This window comes from Pseudorasbora parva, chromosome 10 (genome assembly GCF_024679245.1).
Source record: "Pseudorasbora parva isolate DD20220531a chromosome 10, ASM2467924v1, whole genome shotgun sequence".
In the NCBI taxonomy this organism is placed as follows: Eukaryota; Metazoa; Chordata; class Actinopteri; order Cypriniformes; family Gobionidae; genus Pseudorasbora; species Pseudorasbora parva.
The window spans coordinates 10,372,357-10,394,631 of record NC_090181.1 but is presented as its reverse complement, the minus strand read 5'-3'; the positions used below and the strand labels follow the sequence as shown (position 1 = coordinate 10,394,631).

Below are 22,275 nucleotides of genomic sequence, written 5' to 3'. Positions count from 1 at the left end.
TTAAGGCAGATCTGAAATCAAAAGGGGGTACAACCAAGCACGGTTAGCAAGGTCTACCTAATAAAGAGATCGGTTTAACACACTGATTATGTAAGAAACAGACACAGAAAGAAGCTTTCTAAAACCAGTATGAGGGCTTTTAGTAATGTCTTATAGCCTCCTGCCACAACATTTAGACAATAATTCATAACAAATTACCTTACACTAAAATCTAAAAAGACATAATATGAGATTTATGAAGTCATTAAGGAACCATTTAATTGAATCTGTTGTGTGTAATACTTCAAGGATTTTGAATGTCTGAATGTGTATGTGTGTGTGTGTGTGTGTGTGTGTGTGTGTGTGTGTGTGTGTGTGTGTGTGTGTGTGTGTGTGTGTGTGGCCGTGTGCATGTGTTAAGACATGCGTGTGAGATTTAAAGCATTTAAGTGTCTGAAACCCGCCCAGGCATCATGAGAATTTCTAAGCTCTCAATCCTTTCAGTGTCTGTCTTTGCTCTCTCTTTTGTAGTTGGAGGTTGCTGCAAGTACATATGATCATTCAAGTTTACAATTTGAGTTGTGTTCGTAAGGTGTTCCAAGTCCCCCCCCCCCACACACACCCACACTTCCCATCTAATGAAACGAATAGCACTTTTGACAAGTTTGTATAACCCTTTGATACATGACATTCAATACAGCGGACAGGTGTTAAAAGCCATTTTTACCCACTTAGGGTTTGATGTTACAGTCAAACCACCAAGGGTAATTACCTTTGACCCTTACCCATAATTCTATATGATAGTCTTCTTTGCATGCCATTATGTTTAGGGTTTCTTTTGACTAAATACATAATTGTGTTAATAATGGTGTTAATCTTGTGTAATAATTTTTTTAGGGCTGTCAAAATTAGTGTTAATGCATATATATATATATATATATATATATATATAAAATGCAATTAATGTAGCATCAGCTCTTTTCTGTCATCCTTTTCTTTCATCCAATGACAACCATACTTAAGTAAAAAGAACCTGATTTTAAATGTACTTTAAGTATTAAAAGTACTTGCATAAAAATGTATTCTCTTAATGTCTAATTCTAATAATTAAAAAGAAGAAAAAATTCTAATAATTAAAAGAAGTTAGTTTTGGGTTAATGTAATTGGTCTTACCATCTGTTGGCTAGTTTACATTCTGACTTACAATTCTGGTTATCTGCAAAGTTAAATGTCATTTTTCTGAAGCAACATTCTCATCAGCTTTAATGTATTTAAATCTTCATATTTATAATTTTTGTACCTGTTATAAAGGACATTTCCCCCTAATCTTATTAAATATAGGCTATGCTTCAGCTTTCCCTTTATATTCTTAAATTTGATCAATATATTAAATTATAATAAGATACTATATTAGCCTAGAAATCTAGACGCACCCTAGCGTCAGCAAATTTAATCTGCCCGCAAGTGTCGTCTAGCAACTCTCAATACCCTTCTGAGCTGTATTCCCCTAACTCTTGCCGGGCCAATCACATCATGTATAGAGTCTGTGGGCGGGGCCATAATGACGACAGCCGAGTTGCGTTTGCGTGCTTCTAATAAACACAGAAACTGGCGAAAATGTAAAGAAACGTTGTAGAAATGTAGTGGAGTAGAAAGTACAATAATTGCTGCAAAATGTAACAAAGTAAAAGTCAAAAGTATGCACTATTTATTCTACTTAAATAAAGTACAGATATGTGAAAAATGTACTTAAAAAAGTAACAGAGTATTTGTACTTGGTTACATCCCACCACCGGCGCTAATATAGTATATGATCACACTATCATTCATTAAAGTGCTATTAAACCATTCAAGCACGATAAGACACAAAAATTAAAACTAAAATCTGTACTGGCGTGCTATTTGTCAATCTCCTCTCTGTGCTGACACGCACAGGACTCGTGTCCATGTTGAACGGACAAAAACACACAAAAGTATACCAAAATGTTGAGTATCCTCGTAAGCAGTCTTTAATGAGTTAAAGTGTTAAATGGGTGAAAAGATTTGTGAACGTATCAGATGCGTGTCAGATCCGGATCCGCATCATGTAATTGAGATCAAATGCACTCTGTAAATTTTAGCGGCATCTAGTGGTGAGGTTATGAATTGCAACCGCCCACCCCTCCAATTGGAAGCACATAGAAAAGCTAAGGTGGCCGACACAGGACAAAGATGTCATCGTTTGAGACAGCAGAGTGTAGCTAGCGCTCTGTAGACAAGTTTTTTTAGGGCTACTGTAGGAACATGGCGCAGCAAAAATGGTGACATCAGAGGTTTACTGCAGTCGGACGGATCCAGGCCGTGTCCGGATCGGATGGTGTACCTGCGCCCAGACATGACCAACACATCCTGGAGAGTCTGCTGAGCCTGTGTCAATTGGTGTCTCTTCTGTTCTGAATTTGCCTCACCGGCATGTCATCCTCAATAAACCAGTCTCCGGCGCGCGTTATACCCAGAAATTTTGAATATTCTGATCTAATATGATTTCTGACCTGTAAGGTTGCCAGAATAATAATCATACACTGTTTGATAATAGGCCAGAGGAGAACTGATAGCCTGACTGAGTCTGGGTTCTCCCAAGGTTTATTTTTCTCCATCATGCCCTGATGGAGTTTTGTTTCCTTGCCACTTGTCGCCTTTGGCTTGGCTTGCTCAGTTGGGGACACCAAGTTATTCAACTAAATATACAAATAAAAGGTTTTATTTAATTCTATAAACTATAATACTGATCTGCCAACATTGTTGCTCTATGATGATAACTGATAACTAGCTGATAACTTCACTGTTTTCTCCAGAATGACTGTACAGCCAAATCAAATTTTGTTGCAATATCCTGTTTAACACTGTGAAGCTGCTTTGACACAATCGTCATTGTAAAAGCGATATATAAATAAAGTTGATTGATTGATCACTTATATTGTGGGCGGCAGTGGCTCAGTGGTTCATGTAGGTTGTCTACAAACCGAAAGGTTGGTGGTTCGATCCCCGGTTCCACCTGACCAAGTGTCGAAGTGTCCATGAGCAAGACACCTAACCCCAACTGCTCCCGACGAGCTGGATGGCGCCTTACATGGCTGACATCGCCGTCGGTGTATGAATGGGTGAATGTGAGGCAAAAATGTAAAGCGCTTTGGATGGCCATAGGGTCTGTTAAAAGCTGTATAAATGCAGTCCATTTACCATTTACCATATATATGATACAATGAGTAGAATTATATCTGTGTCTAAGCTGTTTTATTCCGCATAAGAGTAAGCTGCCATGTTGCCGAATAACAGATTTAACAATGTTTTAGGGTAACTGAAAATACAACAATAAAAAGGATGTTTTTACAATGGCTTTAATAACCAATACCTTTTCCATGATGCTGCATTCATACCAGCAGTTATCAAATAGTTTGTACACCTTCAATTATGAATGAAAAATTCTGATTTGCATAAAAACATACACTGCTAATATTAATTAGCAGTTACGCATCAATGATCAAAGGTGACAGTAAAGACTTTTTAAAAATAAAATAGATTGTTAAAGTAGATTAGATTGTTAGATTGTTATTTCAAATGTTAAAAAAAAAGTGGTTTATTATTATCAATGTTGAAATCAGTTGTGCTACTTAATAAGAAATCTACCAAATCATCATATCAAAATGATTTCTGAAGGATCATGTGACACTAAAGACTGGTCTAATGATGCTAAAAAGTTCAGCTTTGACATCAAAGGAATACATTTACATTATAAAATACTAAATATACTAATATAGAAAATTTAAATTGTAATAATATTCTGCAAGGTTACCGTTTTACTGTACTTTTGATCAAATTTTACACAAAAAAAGAGGAAGCAACTTTTTTTATTTTCAACAAGATACCTAGACAGTTTTAACCATGCAGTGTGGTGAGGTCCCATAGCACTACTCTCCGAAATGTTTATTGTGTAAAACTCTAGACAGTAGGCAGCATACACTACACAGCTTGCAGTAACTAGTAAGCTGTATTCCATTACGAACACAGCCATGGAAATCTAATATGGATATGACTGTGAGTTAGTGCTGTCGGTCCGTCTCACCTCCTCTCCTGCGGGGGGCACTGGTGTGCGTTTCCTCTCCATCCTCGGTCTCCTTCTCGTTCGAAAGCCCAGTTATCGGATCCGACTGTGCTTCCCTGTTCTCCTTACTGTCACTCCCATCACTTCCACTCTCCTTCTCCCTCTTCTCTCCCGCATGATCCTTCTTCCGCTCTCTCCGCCCGGACGTCCCTTTCCTCCCATGTGCGTTTATGACATTCTGCTGCTGCTGAGGAGCGCAAGAAAATCAATCTTTCAGTAAAAAAATAAGAAATCAGCAGAATAAAGCCAGCAGTCCAGTCAGTGAAACTCAAGACAAATAGATGATATGGAGTGAACACGCTTCATGGTGCAATTTTTTTCTAAATATCATGGGATCATAACTCTGAACACTGACAGACAGAGAAAGATGGAAGACAGGAATAAGGCAGCTCTTAAAGGCATAGTTCATTTACTCTTCTTCACAACGTTTCAAAGATCTATGCTTTATTTCTTCTTCCGTGGAGCACCAAAGAATATGTTTAGCTGAATGAACAGGCTGCTCTTTTCAATACAAATATAAGTGAATGAGGATCTATACTATCGTGATCAAAAAAAAATTGTATGATTAGTATGATGCCATCATATGATGTCGACATAACTGGAATATAATATACGAGTGATATTGGCCACTTTTATGCTATGGCTTTTTTCTACTTTTTGGAGCTTGACCGTAAAAGTTATCTACTTTTGCTGTATGAAAAAGAGCAGCTCAGATTTTGTGCTAAATATCTCATTTTGCATTTCACAGAAAGGAGGAGACACACATACACACACACACACACACACACACACACACACACACACACGAGGACATGGGACAACATTTGGATACTGCTAGGCTAAAGAAATCTATTTAATTTAATATTTGTTTTATAATCAAATTTTTTCACAGTTGATCTTAACCTTTTGACTCCACGGCTCCCACTGTCCGACTAAATATGAATGCCCTTGATATAGGATACTTCTGCTGTAATGACAAAGCTGCTTGTCAAATAAAATCTTTTTTTTGCTTGATAAATTATTTCAGTTTGACACAACAACAAAATGTTTAGAACATATTCATTTTAGAAATTAAGGGCACAGTATGCAAGTTTCACTTCTAGGGGTCGTTTAATTAAAACCAAAGGCAAAGTTTGACGTCATGAGTGTGGAATCATGGGAGTTGTAGTCTTGACTGGAAAGGAATCTTACAGACTCAAGTAGAAGTGTTCATGAATAAGCGAATGTATTCAAGCTTTATTAACATTATGGTGAAATGAAGCAGGACGCACCGAGAGCCTTTGGGAGAGAATGCTAATGAGAGAGACCTGCACGAAACACCAGTCTCTATGTGGGCTAAGGCAGTGCAGTTTTACATGGTTAAAACAATCATACTATAGACATTTGAGTGTGTTAAAAGTTATTATAAAGTTACTCTGTACGTTCGCTCAGTGGCTGCTATGAGAGACTTGTTCTTTGCAGGTATCTAGATTAATATTAGAATATCATATGAATAAAAACCGGATGACTAAATGGCTGTTGCTAAATGATATGCGACTAATTTAAAAATCTATTTAATGATGGAGAAAGCTCTCTCTGATTATGCAATGCTAGCCACTTGACAAATTAGTGTTGCCTCTGGGTCAAGGTAAAAAACTCCACGTTGTGAATCCAGAAAACAAGCGATTCACTCGAATCAGACTAACCGTGTTCTGCTGTTTAACAATGATTCGTTTTCCGGTTAAATATGTATCCAAACAGTTGCTTGGCCGACTAAATATGTCTAATAAAACACTATACTATATTAAAGCGTCTTTGATGTTTCATGGTTTTTACGGAGATCAAAGGTAGCGCAGATATGACATCATTTACAGGCGGCGCAAGGACACGCTCCATAAACACTGATTAAAATGGCTGATTTCTCTGGATTTTAACATTCTTGGAAATGTTTTGGATAATGTAAGCACACAGGTCAACCAAATATATAGCACTGTTCTTGTGGTTTTTGGATATTTTAATCGAAAAATCTTACATATTGTGCCTTTAATGACTTTTCAGGTCTGGATATTTTTTTTTTTTATTCCTCTAAATACAGTGTCAAGGAACAAGGGAGACAGAACAAATACATTTTTTTTTAGGTTTCCGTTGTGTTTTTAAAGCTTGATTTTTCTTATTGTAAACATTTTAAGCCATTTTGAGGTCCCCTTGGCAGTTTGATGAGGACCCCTAGTGCATCCCAGCCCTCTGGTTGAGATTTAACATGCAACACACCCTCCAGACATCATTTCATTAATAAGACACCAATTGTGACTGTAGAAAACATACACAGCTGCCCTTTAGCTTCAAGCAGGACACAATGTCCCCTTTCAGTCAAAAAATTATAACACATCAAAATCATAGAAACAATCTCGCTGTTTTCACATGTAAATCAAATAATATACAAATACAACTAAACTAAATTCAAATGTCTATCAAGCTAAAACTATTCAAAAAGGTCTTCAATGTCTTCCTCACCTCCTTATTGGCGAGTTCTCCTGGGGTAGGCCAGTTTGTGATGTCACTGAAGTCACTTGACTGCAAATAGGAACAAAGGAAACAAAAAAACATCAGAATTTAAATTACTGTTCAATTTTTCATCCTTCATCATCACGAACCTTTACTAAAACATCCTGTGAAAGGATATAAGCGCAAAATGCTCGTAACAGACAAGCCCTTATTAGATTCGAACAAACAAAAACAAACAAAAAACATTATTCCCTAATGATTCGCAACTGAAAGACGATGTGCAGATGCATGCCATGTCAACGTCCAGTTTGAATGATTTATGAACGGCAGCTGCTCCCCTCTACTGAGATCTATGTCTCAAATACTCCTCAAGTTGAGTTTCCGACCTACACTTCAATTTTGTCAGCATTAAATATACAAAACATTATTCGGTCGGCGTGGGGGAAGTGCGGCCATTTCTTTCTCAGAGATCATTTCACCTTCTATAACCGGAGGAACGTCAATCATTCCTCAAGGCGCGAAGCAACCCAGAATTCCTAGCGGCGTATCGGATTCCACTATCGTCCTGAAATGGGTCCTGGGTGTCCCAGATGCTCAAGCTAGACGGTACAAGCTGAATTTGCAAGGGAGTGCCTTAGCTTAAAGGAAGCAACTTGAACTAACAAGGCATAAGCAAAACGCATCACATTCCACTCAAAAAACTGTAATGCATGAGGAAAATGCCAAATAACATGCTACGGGTCACGAACGTACAAGGGAACCTGTCAAGTTTTGTATGTCTGTAAGGGGAGACTAACTAGCATGCCTTGGAGTCAGTCATGGGGACAACTCTACTGCCCCTGTTAGGACTGAATTTGAGCCCTCTATGTGCTCTCTCTGGAATGTCCCGCTGAGGTAAAAGTCAAAAACTCATGTGCTGACTCTGTTGACTATAACCCACAAAAAAAAAAAAAATAGAACAGAGCGAACAAATATCCACTTAAATACAAACACAAGCTGAGCTTCTCTATGATTGGGCTGCTGCTGACCCCTGATCCAGGACATCCAGACGCTAGACTCGCTTACACAAACAAAGTGGAGGAAAAAACGGCAGATTTACACAAATGGAACGGCAAAAAAAAAGGTATTATATGATCTGTCTAAATAGATTACTACACTATCAATAGGCATTTCTTATTTTGTCTTCATTAAACGGATAAACGCATGTCACATGGCCTCAACTGGCGATTCACTACAAAAGAGAGTGCCTTACCTTACTGGTCTTCCTGGACCTGGGTTTGCTGGCACGGACAACTTTGGCAGGACTCTGGGGTTCTGAGGACAAGAACCAAAACAGGAGATTGGAGTTCATTAGAAGTAGTAAAAGAAAATATTGTACATTGCTGCTGTTATTAATATTATTACCACTTTCATAACTGGCATGTTAGACTACTGCAAAGTTAATAAACAACTCTACAAAATGCAGAAGCAAATCAGTCAACCACTGTGAGGCTGTGATGTCAGTTATAAACGCTTAGCTGCTCAAACCACACGGTTACACATTACTATATTTACTTCAGCTTTCATAGGACGCTTTCTTCGAATGTAACTAACATTGTATGAACAGTAGCATGTTACATTTTTTCCAACAGTATTCGGATATAATGACTTTATTGATCATTTATTTGATAACCGAAGACAATCTTAACAGCGGAAGATCTAGTTTCGTCTTGTACGTGCAGTATGAGCTGAACCTTCTAAGTTTAACTTGTGATAATGAATCTTTGAGCATTTACACATTACACAAACTCCTACAAATATTATGCAGCCATTTGTACAGTAAATAGCTGTTAAAATGACTTGCGCACTGGCACAACAATGACTTTTAATACTTAGCAGGGCTCGACTATAAGGACTGCCCGATGGCCCGGGGCAAGCGTGAAAGACACTCGGGCCAGTTGACTGATCTGTCACTTGATCAGTCCATTGATGCATCATCACGGAAGTTGATTATTTGCACATGTTTTAAGCCTCGCTAACTTCAAGCACATATTCACACAGAATTATGTCAACATGCCCACCTTATTGTATATCATCATAAACATAACATTGATGTCTAGAGTTAATGTAAACATGAGAGTTAAAGCATGAGTAACAGTATAAGACCTCAAAGTGAAAGCATAACTGTAATAAGGCTCTTGATTAAATAACTGTAATAAGGGGTTAATCAATATTTATACAGTGATGACTTTGCAGTGATACTTTACATTTTATTACTATTTCTGAACCTGAAATACTAGTTTAGACCTGCATGAAAAACCTGAAAAGAACAGCTCATTTCATTTATATAGGGGTGTTCTGTTGCATTTATTCATGCTATGCTATTGCTTTTGTAATTTGATTAGTGGTTCTTATTTTATTACTGACTGTCTTTAATAGTATTTAAAATATATAGGTTAGTAGTTTTTGGTGTCATAACATTTTACGTGGGTCAAAAACAACTAAAACAATAACTTGGCATATTTTATTTGTATTTATTTATTACTTCTTTGTGGTGGGGCAGTGAACATTTTGTCAGGGCAAGTAAACATTTTAGCCTTTGGCCCAACTGGGCCAGTAGAAAAAAAATCCTTAGCAGTGAGCCCTGCTTTGTAAAACAGCTTTTATTTCCAGGCATTTTTCAAAGAGCATTATTTCAAAACAGCTAAAGTCTAGATTATCTATAAAACACCTCCAGGACACAAAAATGTACAATGTAAAGAGTTAATTAATAGCTCAAAGAATGGCCATAAATACTGCATTTCTTTATACAAGTGACTCATGAATGAACACTGCAGATCTGTAAAATCCAGAGGAACAGAAATTCAATTTAATTCCACCAATGTCTCTCTCTGGTGTCCAGTGTGTCAGGTCAATGCAGACTAAGTGCTGTGGTCAATTATTTGGGAACAGCTTCACTTAGATTGTAAAGACACACGCCAGCACCTGCACAGCAAGGTCACACATCCACACACGTAAAACATTAACTTCCTCTGTGAGATGGAGCAGCAAACAACTTTTCTATGAGGACCAGTGAAAGTGGAGCCATCCGTGGTATTCAAATCCCCCTAACACAATGGCATGGCCCCATATGGGTATTTGTGCCACTGTTCACACAACCAACAAAGAGTTCAGCCTTTTCCTGACAAACTGCCCCCGTCAACCCCGCCAAAATAACAGATCTACAGAGTCACACAAGCAAATATAAACGGCGGTTTGTTCTTAAACGGCAAAGGGAATACGACTGGTAAAAGCCTTAATCGTGGTGTAATTTAGCCTAACCTCTGGATATTTACAAGACAAGAACATTCTCGTGAAGGTACTAAGCACAGTGTGTCTGTTTGCCTTTTGATGAATGTATATCCATTCATTGCAACATCAGGGGCTTTACATTTGAACAGGAGGAGTTCCAAATTCTGTGTATTTGTGGAGGAACAACAATACACAATCTAAACCTCTATTTCACAGACAGGGCTTAAGCCTAGTCCCAGACTAAAATGCATGTTTGAGCTGTTTAAACTGAATGCAAATTGAACTGATAGGCTATATCTAAAATATGTCAGTGCCATTGTTTTGACTCAAGATGCACAGCAGTTTTATTTTTTTATTTTTTTCTAAGGCCCATTTATAAAAGCTATTTAAAAGACCTAATCTTAAATGATCATCAAACCAACTTCATTCTTCAGAAATACAGCAAGATTCTAAGCTTTTTCCTGTGGGAGAAACACACTTTATGTTTTAATAGCCAACAAAACAGGTTTACATTTCTTTACTTTTTTTTGTGGAGCTGATGGGATTAAACAGGCAGCAGAGAGGGACGCCCATATCTGGGAGTGTCCGGGGTCCTTTATCATTACTGAAAGGATGGCCTGTATGATAAGGCACTGGGCGCTTGCTGACAGTGTGGGGTGTGACCAAACATACAGACTTACTGATACTGTCCCGACGACACCTTTCTGTCAGTAAGTGCCGCCCGAGGCCGAATAGCTTAATTTGATGCAAGCGATCATTTGAATGACTAAAATGTCAAGTCAAAAACATTAAGAAAAGCCAGTTGGACCGCAATTTAAATCAAAAGCTGCCACTGAATACAGGCTAAGCAAAAGTAATGTTGCACCTTGGGTCATTGACATTTAAGATTGTAATTTTGTTCTTCAAAATATATCAGTCTAGTTTAAAACACATTGAAGATGTTTTTTGACTGTACACTTTCTTCTTTGCATCATGTTGGTTTCATATGCTTTTGAAAAACTTCAATATTTCAAGAAAAGTATAACCTTAATTAGTCTACAAATGTCATGAAGTGCTGTAACTATCAAGTAAAATGTAATAAAATATATGTCTTGAAAACTGTGAATGTTAGGACTGCACAATATATCATTTTAGCATAGCTATTGCGATGTGCACATCCACCAAAGTCACATAACGAGATGTGCGATGTCAAGTATAGGGATGGTAGTTGATCCGTGATCCGTAAGCCCTGTCAGTTTAAACTTCAAGCGCAAGACAAGAGCTCGCTCGCTTGCCGTTTTCTGTGAGTGTACACAGAGCAGTGCGCACACAGCACGTGAACGCTGAATTCGGTGGTCTTTCGGGGGGTTTTGTTGGCTTGAGCAGACACGTGCACGCAAAATAAAGTCAAAAAGCCGTCTTGGCGAGTATCCTCGTAAACAAAGCTGTAAAGAATTGAGAAAGTGTCATCAAGTGACAGCAGCTTAATATACCCGCAACTGTTTGTGTCACCAATGTTAGTTAAAAGAGAAAATCACATTTGTAACTTTAGCAAAGATAAACAGTATTTATTAATTCATTATAGATTTAATTTATACAGTGAAGACTAAGCAGTGTTATTTTATGTTTGATTATTCAATGTCTGTACCTGAATATAGTTAGATTTACCTGAAAATCATAAAGCACTGCTAATTTAATTTGTATCGTTGTGCTATTGTATTTATCAGTGCTTGTAATTTGTTTATTACTTTCTATAAAGATGGCACTAAAATGATTAATTATTTACAAATAGAGCTATTCGAGTCATAAGGTGACATTGTTTTCCTATCGCAATATATAATCTCCAAAAAATTCAATATTGCAATGTCCCTTCTCAGTTCTCCAATATTGCGCAGCCCTAGTGTACACATCATATATATATATATATATATATATATATATATATATATATATATATATATATATATATATATATATATATATATATATATATATATATATATATATATATATATATATATATACACACACACACACACACACACACACACACACTGTTAAAAACAATATGTGTTCATTTGTTTTTAACAGATATCATTAGTTAACAATTCATATATCATTATGTCTTTTGAGTCCTCATGTGACATTTTACAACTTGAACCAGTCATAAAACGTCTATTTATTTGATATTCATTTTCACATTTATTGTTTTATTATATTAATAGATTAGGCAAAAATAATAAACAGTGTCATTGGCTCAAGTAGGTTTTCCTAACAGCTTAAAAATTTAGTTTATCCAACATTTGGCAAGCAAATTAATCAGTTTCCTATACACTACAATTAAAAAAATATATGGGGCCTTGTCAAACACACACACCTGTTCTGTTTTTACTGTTTCTTAAGAGGCTGCTTTTATCACTATCCCCAAACTTCTGAAAAGTAGCGTACAATACATAAACATTGCATTTCTGAAAAGTGAGAGAAACATTAAGCCAAAGAGGTTTCTTTTCTGACCTTACAAATTACTGCATGCAGGTATCACTGCAGCCAAAGTAGACAATGCCGCCTACAACAAAGATGCTGTCACAACAAGACAAACACACAGGGGAGCAGTCTATTCTCAAATGTCAGCCACAAAGTCATGTGTACGGGCTCTAGAAACCGTGGCAATGGTTGTTAAAACACTGCTATCAGTGCATCATCTGACAGCATTTTAATCATTCAAAGTGAAGCACACATTCCTGATTTTCAACACGGATCCCTAAGGATCAACCTAAGAGCTTCTTTCAGATCACGGCCCCATTCATAAATACTTGGAATTATGACATGTATCCCACATTGCAGAAAGCACAAAGACCTTTGGCTTAAGGTCAGCAATATCTACAGCTCTGTTCATTCATCAGAACAATGACCTGCAATGCATAGATTGACATAACTTTCACAACAGACGACTGGTTTGGTCAAACCACAAAGGAGAAATGTTCATTTATGACATCTCCAGTCAAACTGAACACAACGTTTTTCTCATAAGAAAAAACAGGAAATTGATCATGAAACCCCTCAGTTGACTACTGGGCCTCTGAATTACACCATTCAAAGACTGAAACAGAGGAATTTAATCACCATTCACAACATTGATTGCCTCAGAGTGGCTTGAAAACATCATCTCTGTTTGACAAGATGCCCATCATGACCCACATACAGTTTCAGCCAATAGTTTTGAATGGGCAAAATCATTGACTGAAATCTTCATGATTTCAATTATTTAAGCATGCTTTTTGATTACTAAAATGCAATTTAACAAATGATTAAGAATAGATTCTGAGCTTTAAACTGCAATGATGCTGTGTGAAACACCCATATTCTGCTTGCTTCCAACTCCACACACACACACACGTTTGTTTTTGTGAAATGTGGGGATATTCCACATGGGCGTAATAGTTTTTATGCTGTACAAACCATATTTTCTATCCCCTTACACTGCCCCTGCCCCTAAACCTACCCATCACAGGAAACATTCTGCATTTTTACTTTCTCAAAAAAAACTCATCCTGTATGATTTAGAAGCATTTTGAAAAGTAGGGACATGGCCAATGTCCTCATATTTCACCCTCTTCTTGTCATATCCATGTCATTATACAGATTTGTGTTCTGCTATTTCACAAAAACATGCCCACAGACACACACACACACCCCCACACACTTGAACCTTCTGCAAAATAAACTTTCATAAAGTTTGGAAAAAATGATTCGAATTAAGGACGTTCATGGGCTTCATTGCAAAGGATGCTCTGTGATAAACTAGTGCTTTGCTTGATGTTACGCTTGCAGTGTGCAGTCTCGCCCGCAGATATTTTTTTGTTTGGAATGCACTGGTCTTATATATTAAAAATCTGAACTCACTGACAGAAGGTTGCTTTCAATTTGAAATCCTCACGTGCACTTTGTGAAGAACTCATGCATGCTGTGCGTGACTTCATGTAAGTGGTTAAATGTACTCAAAATGCATTTATGATGCAAAATGAATATAAACACAGTCAGTTACATCTTAAGCGACTTTTTGCGCTCTAACGGTTAATAAACAGAACTGCATGCGTCTTGCGGGAGAACATTACAGCCGGAGCTACTTCTCTCTGTTTGTATCTATGGCGAGTCACGCAGCGACTGTGCTCCTCCGCAGCGGTTCCTACCAGACCGGCCTAAAATAGTCCCAATATAAACACTTATTATAAGTGTACCATAATGACTCGGGGTAAGACAAAAACACGGTTTGGAAAATGGATTCATGTTGTATAGTCTCATTATATAATTTTTGTAAATCTTGAACACACACACACACACACAAAATAGTTACAGACAGCACCTTTGAATTGTAATCTGTGCATTAGTTTAAATGCCGTTTTTGCAGTTTTTTACTCACCCTCACATTGTTCTAAACTCATAAGACCTTTGTTCATCTTCAGAACACAAGCTAAGATATTTCGAATGAAATCCAAGAGCTCTCTGACCCCTCCACAGACAGTAATTTAATTAACACTTTCAAGTCCCGGAAAGGTAAAAACATTGTTAAAATAGTCCACGTGACTCCAGTGGTACGTGTCGTGAACAGCATCGGCTGCTGTAGAACTCGAGAGCACTGCACTATTTACAACATAAACTGCGTAGGAGTCTGACACATGCTAGAATGAATTTTTTTAATAAAGTTGATATTTTTGTTTGTGTTTTGCGCTATTCTAATCGCTTCATAAAATTAAGGTTGAACCACTGAAGTCACGGGGACTATTTTAACTATTTTTTACCTTTCTGGACCTTGAAAGCGTTCAGTAAATTGCTGTCTATGGGGGGGTCCGAGAGCTCTTGGATTTAATCAAAAACATCTTTACTTGGGTTCCGAAGACGAACGAAGGTCTTATGGGTTTGGAACGACATGAGGGTAAGGAATTAATGACAGAATTTTTATTGGGTGAACTAAACCTTTAAATACGAAAGCACTGTTTATTGCTTGTAATATTTGTTGTTCCTCTTTATTACTTACTTGCTGTTATGTTTTGAAACTATATTAGTTTATATGTTTGTTTTAATGTAATGTTTTATGTGTTATAATTGTGCAAAGTACTTATTAAATATGTACTTTAAAAATGGTTTTAATATAGATTAATAAGAACATTTTGAATCGGATGGTGACTTCCAGAATCGGATCAGATCATGAGGTGCCTAAAGATTCCTTGTTTAATGAGATGCACAATCTCAAATTTGTTTTAATCAGACTCTAAAATGAGATCCTTAACTACAAGCTTATGAACAAAATCCAAACATCTGCGAATAAGCCTCTAGCTTTTCTGGTTTACGGTTTTCTAATTACTTTAAGTGACTTTTGCATAAAGTTAAAGTGCAGTTTTTCCCCATACTAACATTACCTGTTTTCAAACAGGTTTCCCTCATTAACCGTATTTGGACAAACAAAAAAAATAGTGTCGCCAAAAATCTACACCATAGTTTTAACCAAACTATTTAAAAGGAATTTCATTTTAGGGAGTGGTCTAACATTACATATATGCTACTATAGTAATCTCAACAGGTGAGCGGCACACTACCACAAACACCATGCAAAAAAACAAAACACACAATGCGTTTAGCAGCTTTATGAGTGGGGTTTAAACTCCAGTGTACAGCACTGAGGGTGTAAAGGCCTCTCATGGGCTCCTGCTGGAGTTGCAGTGCTCAGCACTCCACGTGCTCCCGTGCAACTCGATCAGATGGGGTGGAGAAGGGGGGTTGAATCTGCCCACATCAGCAAGTCTGTCCAAATACACCCAAATGATCGAGGCACACACACACGAGTATGTCGGCAGAATGATGTGGGAACGGGCGTTATGATGGGCGTTTATTCCCACTACCACCATATTTGGTCACAATACAAATGGCAAAAACGAGCTCCGGGCTTCCTGACAGTAACATGCAGAGCATTTAACCAACTAAAACAACTTGAACTAACCCGAACCCTATTAAAATGCCCTCTATAAATAAACATGGGTAAATGAATATGGTCTGGGAGTGTGTTTTATGTATTCTCTAACTTTAACAACAGCAGTTTTTTAATCAGGCGAGCTAGAACAGCACAGTATATGTTAGCCAAACCACAACGCTCGCAACACCAAAAGCATAAAACACCGTAGTGACGGTCATATCCACTTATATACCATTTTAAATGTGTGAGCATTTTCACCTCCATTGCTTTACATCGCTTTAGGGATTAAACGAGCTGTGGGTTTAGCGCAATGCTAAATGATAATATCAGATTTGTGAATGAATCGTTCTTAGAGTCGGATCTTTTCTATGAATCGGAACAAAGCGATCTCTAAAAGATTTGTTTACGATTCGGAATGTTACTAATAAAATGTATTGGAAACATGTTTACAACTTTACCTCAACCAACTATTCTTCGTATGCGTGTTTGTGTCAATGCATCCTCTGAACACGCATACGACGTATAGTTGGTTTCAATAAACTACATTTCATAATTCAGTTGAATCAAAAGCTGAATAATTAAAATTATCTATGTAAATGCTAATTTTGAGTTCCAAATTAGTTAAATATAATGAATACATAATCTCCCTTATTAATACATTAAACAGCAATACGTTAGTCTTTACATAAAAATAAATAAATAATAATAATAAGGGGATATCGCGCAAGGTTGCCAGGGATGACGTCATAACTCACAAGATTGGCTGAATCAGTTCGAACTGTTCGAAAGAACCGACTCGCAGAAATTAGTCTGACGTCCCTTCACTGATGCTAAAGCTAACAGGCCACGCCCCCGTCTCTGATTGGTTCGTTTCTCTGACCATGTATGAAAAACACACTTTACGGATATGGGCACAAAGTTTATGAATTATAATTAAATGAGGGAATAGTCTCTGTTATCATATGTTTCAAAGCAACGGTGCACAAGAATGCAAAACATGTTATAAAAGTGAACTGAAAGGAGTTTAAAGGCCGCTCCTGTCTGCAGTAGCACATGCGAGCTAACAGAGCACATGTGTGCACGAGAATAAATGCTGTTGGTGGCATAAATGTGTCGTATGGGCATAAACTCTACCTGTTTGTGGCGAGCTGTTGGTGGTGGCATTATTAGGAGGGCATGCGTTCTTCTTCATCCATGGGTTCACTTTCGGCGGAGGAGCCTCGATCACTTGCTGCTTTTGGGCAGTTTCTGCTTTGTGGCTTGATGAATTCTGCTCGTTCTCCTTGTCGTTCGTGCTGTCCGTGCTTAACCCATCCGCTTTGTTTTCCATGTCCCCCTGTTTTTGGTGTTTAGAGTCGACCTGAGGAGGATCCTGCTGCCCCTCCTCGTGGCTCGCTCGATCGGGTTTCTTGGGTCGATCCGCGTCCGACTTGTTTTGGTTCCCTTCGCCCAAACAACTGACTGTCACGTCCAAGTCACTCGCAACTTCAGTGGTCATGGTTCAAAAGCGCAAACGCCCACGCACGCGTTGTTATTTATCACTATCCCGCAATATTTGTTTTCCAGGGCAAATGAAGAGAAAGGATCGGCGAAAGCTGTTGCAGGCTAGATCGCAAGTTGACAGCCAGCAGCTTGAAACACGGCGGAGAGCTGCATCGGACTTTTTCGTGTTTTTAAATGTCAAAATGCTCGATCTCTTAAAGAAGCCATGTTGTGCGACAGCGCTAACTGATTTTAGTACGCTAAACGAAGGAAATAAAAACTTTCCAAATGCTTTCAACCCACTTCACGATTTGGCTGATCGGCAACTCACCTAAATAAAAGGAAATACTACGAACGGCCACGAGTCATTGGATGAGTGTGTGTCTCCTCTCTCTCGCCACTCGCGGTCACACAGCGGTACTGCAGGACAGTTTAACGTGTTAATTAGAGACAAGTGTTGCCATGTCCACTGTTTTTAACAAGGCTTGTTCAATTGCTTGTCCATAGGGGCAGTCGCCGGTTGCATAAAATGTTTTGGATTTTTTTTCTTAATTCATATTTTTTATTTGCTTATTTTCAGCATATTTGGACTCGGCGAAATATGACTGGCCATCAAGAGCAGCTGTCAAATATCTTTTTGTTTGTTTGCTTGTTTTAGGGAAATGTTAGGCTGTCAATTAACGATTGCACATCCCAAACCAAAAGAGAGTGAGGGGGGGGGGGGATAAAGGTGTCTACCATTTACATTTTCTTATCTTATTATAAATTCCTGCAGTTTGTTTTCCCCTTTTAGGCTGTGGGCCAAGTCCATTTTTCTCCTTTAGTTTACGATTTGATAGATCTCCTCCAGGGAACTGATTCATTTTTTATAACTGGTTACATTAACCGTTGTTGAGTACATTACTACTTGTTTCCAACATCAAATGTTGCACATTAAAAATATAATGTAGATATAATCTCGCTATCTAACCACAAACGGTTAGCCGGAGTAAGAACCAATCAAAGCTCGTGTTGTTACCTTGTCAACTTGAGTTGGCCAATCACATCATTATTTGAACCAGCGCCTGAAGACCCGGATGTGAACTGAAAGCGGAGCGGCAAACCATTGTTTTGGCTACAGTGTATGGCTGCACCACACCTCGTGGAGACGGTAGGTAACTGATTAGCACTAGCATTGTCCGAAACGTTGTAAAAAGTCTGAATGCATGGGTCTTGGCACATGTTTGCCGTCAAAATAGCTACTAGCCTACTATCAGTATTTGTACAACTAATATAAGCAAAGTACCGAATGCTACACACGTGGGTAATGTTAAGCTAGCGTTTGCACCTGAGGTAACTTAGTATGGTGTGATTAACGTTAGCTTTTTATCTGTGGATACCGCAAGTTAATTATTTATTTAACTGTATGTTTGGCTTTATTGCTGTAAAGAGTTTAGCAATGGCATATTTGCATTAGTCTTAAAATGATGACTAAGTTACGCTGAAGGTTTTTTTTTTTTTGTCTTGCAGAAGATTTCAAGTTTTTCCCAATCGTTCAGCCCCTTCCGTGTAGACTACCGGTAACGTTAGCTGTATGAATTTATTTTATTTAAAGTTAAGCCTGTGATCCTCCCCTAATACTGTTTGGAGCCCAGACAAAAATGAACTTGAACCAGATTAACTTTATCAGTGTCATTTTATTTAAAGATGCATTAAGCCCATGGCTGCATGCTCACAATGTTTTGTGTTGCACTTAGACAGCATTGGAGCAGTTCCTACATAGTACTGTACATAGTACATCACAATGTGTGGGGGGAAACTGCACGTGTGTCTGTGCATGGTAGCTAGCTGGTGCTTTCTACATGTGCAGTTTCCCCCCACACATTGTGATGCTTTGCACTGTCAATGCACAAGCTCCAAGACACTTTTTGGTGCTGTGGAAGTGTCATCCAATGAACTGCGTAGAATTCCCCCTCGATCCTCCATCCATGCTGCATTGGGGGAGGTATGTCTGGCAGGCTTTGCAAACTTCTCCTGTAGAACAGAGGAATAGAAAGTTTGTTGGTATATATTCAAGGTCAGGCAGACATGGACAGTATTTTTTTGCTACATGCATGTAAAATTATTTTTTAAACAGTGAAGAGCTTTCAATTATGATCAAAATTGTGTTGCTTTGGAAAAATATTTTAGTTTTTTTTAAATACAAATTACTGTTTATTTTGATACATGTCATGGTTGATGTAATTTTGTATTTTTAATTAGATACCTTTACAGATTGATTTTTTTGTATCTTATTTAAAAATACATTTTTATGTATTTTTGACAATCTAAGTAACATTAGTATTCTTAGTATCACTTGTTCTTACAGTACTAATTTGTTATTTTTTCTGTTCCTAGGTTCTTTACCTGTATATAGCAGCCTGGTAGTTTGCTCGCTGAATGTGAAGGTAAAGGGAGTCCTTATTTGGAGGAAGACTTGGCATCTATAATCTCCTTTAGTGACATGGCTACCTGATACAGAAGTCTTGAGTCTTTTGTTCCTTGCCCTGCTCCAACATGACTTGTTTCTGTGTCATCTTCACTATAGTCTGATGATGATGGCTGTGACGGTTCATCATGGATTACTTCATCAGCAGTTAAATCATCAACATATACTAAATAATTTCTCGAGGATTTCAGAAATCTCAAAAATGGATGTGACTTTTGAAGTCTGGCTTTTAAGGAAAAAGCTTTGTAAGTTGAAATGTCAACACCTTCTTGTTCTTTAACTATTTTAAAAAAAAGGCCATTTAGCCAGGACAGCCTTAACACCTCACGGTTTCTCAGCAACCTCTCTTCCACCACTGACTCACAGAAATGGTTGTAGCCTGCCTGATATGGATTACTTTCTGGATTTCCCTCGCGATAAATTTTGGGCAGATGTCTTGTATAACGTCTGTAGCACCTTTTTCTGCTGTGACTATCAGTTATGTATTGGTTCTTTCTGCATATCAAGCATCCAACAGGCAGGAGATGGAAAGCTCTTTTTGTGAGGCTTGGGCCATATGATGCAGAACGCAAAACCCGAACCTTGGATGCAGTGTCATCACTGACTTCCTCTGGCAACAAGTGGCCTTTATCTATAAGATTACAAAGGGGACAAAAAATGTGTTTATCAAAGGTGATTACTTTTAGTCTAGTAATACCATGTGATGTCTTTGTTTCAAATAAAACATTTCTAAAACAATGACTTGTTCAAGTCAATGTCAACTTCACAATATTTACTGTAATCTTATTTTGAATCTGTTTTTTTACCCTTGTTAAATGTCCAGCTTTTCAGTACAATTTTTAAGATAATGTAAAAAAAAAATAAAAAAAAATAATGAAAAATCACAGTGTAATTGAGATTCGCTGGTATTGAGTGGTTTATTTAACATACATTTTTTAACTAACTAGAATACACAAATACACGATGCACCAATACACACTTATTTTAATAGAACTTTGGTAGAATTAATGGATTTGATACATACCTTTAGTATCTTTGGCTGCTTTTTCTCTCCTCCTACATGCTCTTGCAATATGATCTTTATTGGTGAAAAGCATGTAGCATTCCCTATGGAAGCCCACGTTGATTGGCACATCTTGGTCTCTAGGTTTCTGTTAAGTTAAATGTTGCTATGGCTTTTTCAGCTACTAAACTCAGCAGTGTTGAGGTCAACCCATTTCTGGGCACACTAAACAAATGATGCCCAACTTGTTTTAGAAAATAAGGTTATTAGGCGTTTTGCCTTAGAAGCAACATACATACAGCACTTCACATTGACGCGCACTGGCTTTCAATCGCGACCCGCTTTGTTATGCGGTCTAATGTAAATAAATTAACTTGGGTGACAAGCCCACCTACGGGTGATCAACAGCGTTAGAAGTCTTCTGATGGTAAGTGCACAATGTATAGTATAGTTTGAATAAATAAAAAGTATATAAAGCCTATTATAATGGAAGGATTTCGTTATCAAAGAGAAATGTTACAGTATCAACAATGTTAGTTGTCAAGGAGACGGGTTTATTTGTTTACGTTTTCTGACGCTACGATTTAGTGGTCCTACAAATTTGCCTGTTAAAAAAATTAAGAGTTTAAATTGATATCTTTATAAAATGTGCACGAATCAAAGTTGGAAACAATGCTTACACCACTTATAAGATTTTTTACATGCCATCTTTAAACAAATTACTTAGTTCCTTGGCAGGGATCTATGAAATTCACAATATCGGGGTCCGGCCCACGGCCTATTTCCCTGTTGAAATTTCCCATGCTTTTTTTCCTGATGTCTGATATAATGTGCAATTGTCGTGTTTTGTGTGTGTTATGCAAATTCATTGTACAATACACACACTTTTTTTAAAGAGGTTTTATGCTTATTTGAATCATGTTTTGTCAGGTTGCTGTATTTTTTTGTGCGATCTGGCAACACTGATCAGATGCAGTCTGACGTGGCCTTTCCCCCAGTCAACACAGCCACTGACTGTTACAAAAACCGAGAAAACATAAAACGTGACAGAGCATAGATTTCATCAACTGGTTTAGAGCCGTTGCCACATTAGAAATATGAACTCGTTTACAGTAGCACTTAATTCAACTTAGCACTGAGTGCACATTAACAGCTAAAGTTATACCTACTGTTTATCTTTTAGATGTTGTGCTATTAATGAAAGAAGAGATTAAAGTAACAATTATTTAAAATTATTTAAATCTCGCAACACTGGACAAAGAACATAGTGGTTAGAAAAATATGTCTCCCATACATTTTTGCAGTTAAGAGGTATTCATGTCTGTGTAACACCTTCAAATGACTGATGTGTGCATGTCGAGTTAAGGTACAAAATAATGTTGTCAGGTTTTCTCACTTCGCCTCCTGCGGGCACACTCTGCAACTTCAGGCTAATATGTTCATGAACAAACGACTGTTAATGCACTGCCTTACAGACATAAGGTGGCAGTCAGATGACATAA

General features: G+C 37.7%; 1 protein-coding gene and 1 long non-coding RNA gene across 3 annotated transcripts in view; both read right to left on the bottom strand.

Moving 5' to 3' along the window:
• Window positions 1–17,677, bottom strand: part of larp1b (La ribonucleoprotein 1B) — a 41,927-nt gene extending 24,250 nt beyond the window's left edge. The window contains exons 1-4 of one of the 2 annotated variants that reach the window (XM_067455125.1): window positions 16,956–17,677; window positions 7,857–7,918; window positions 6,614–6,673; window positions 4,082–4,304 (exon numbers count right to left, since the gene is read on the bottom strand). In XM_067455125.1, the coding sequence (XP_067311226.1) occupies window positions 4,082–4,304; window positions 6,614–6,673; window positions 7,857–7,918; window positions 16,956–17,319 (709 nt within the window). In that variant the 5' untranslated portion in view covers window positions 17,320–17,677. Of the gene's footprint in view, window positions 1–4,081; window positions 4,308–6,613; window positions 6,674–7,856; window positions 7,919–16,955 lie in introns of both variants that reach the window. The other variant, XM_067455124.1, reaches the window with a different exon arrangement.
• Window positions 17,678–19,218: 1,541 nt separating this feature from the next.
• Window positions 19,219–21,548, bottom strand: LOC137090564 (uncharacterized). Its single transcript, XR_010907897.1, has 3 exons — window positions 20,795–21,548; window positions 19,689–20,401; window positions 19,219–19,316 (listed from the first exon to the last, which is right to left on the bottom strand). It is a non-coding gene; the product is annotated as an uncharacterized lncRNA (long non-coding RNA).
• Between the last annotated feature and the right edge of the window lie 727 nt (window positions 21,549–22,275).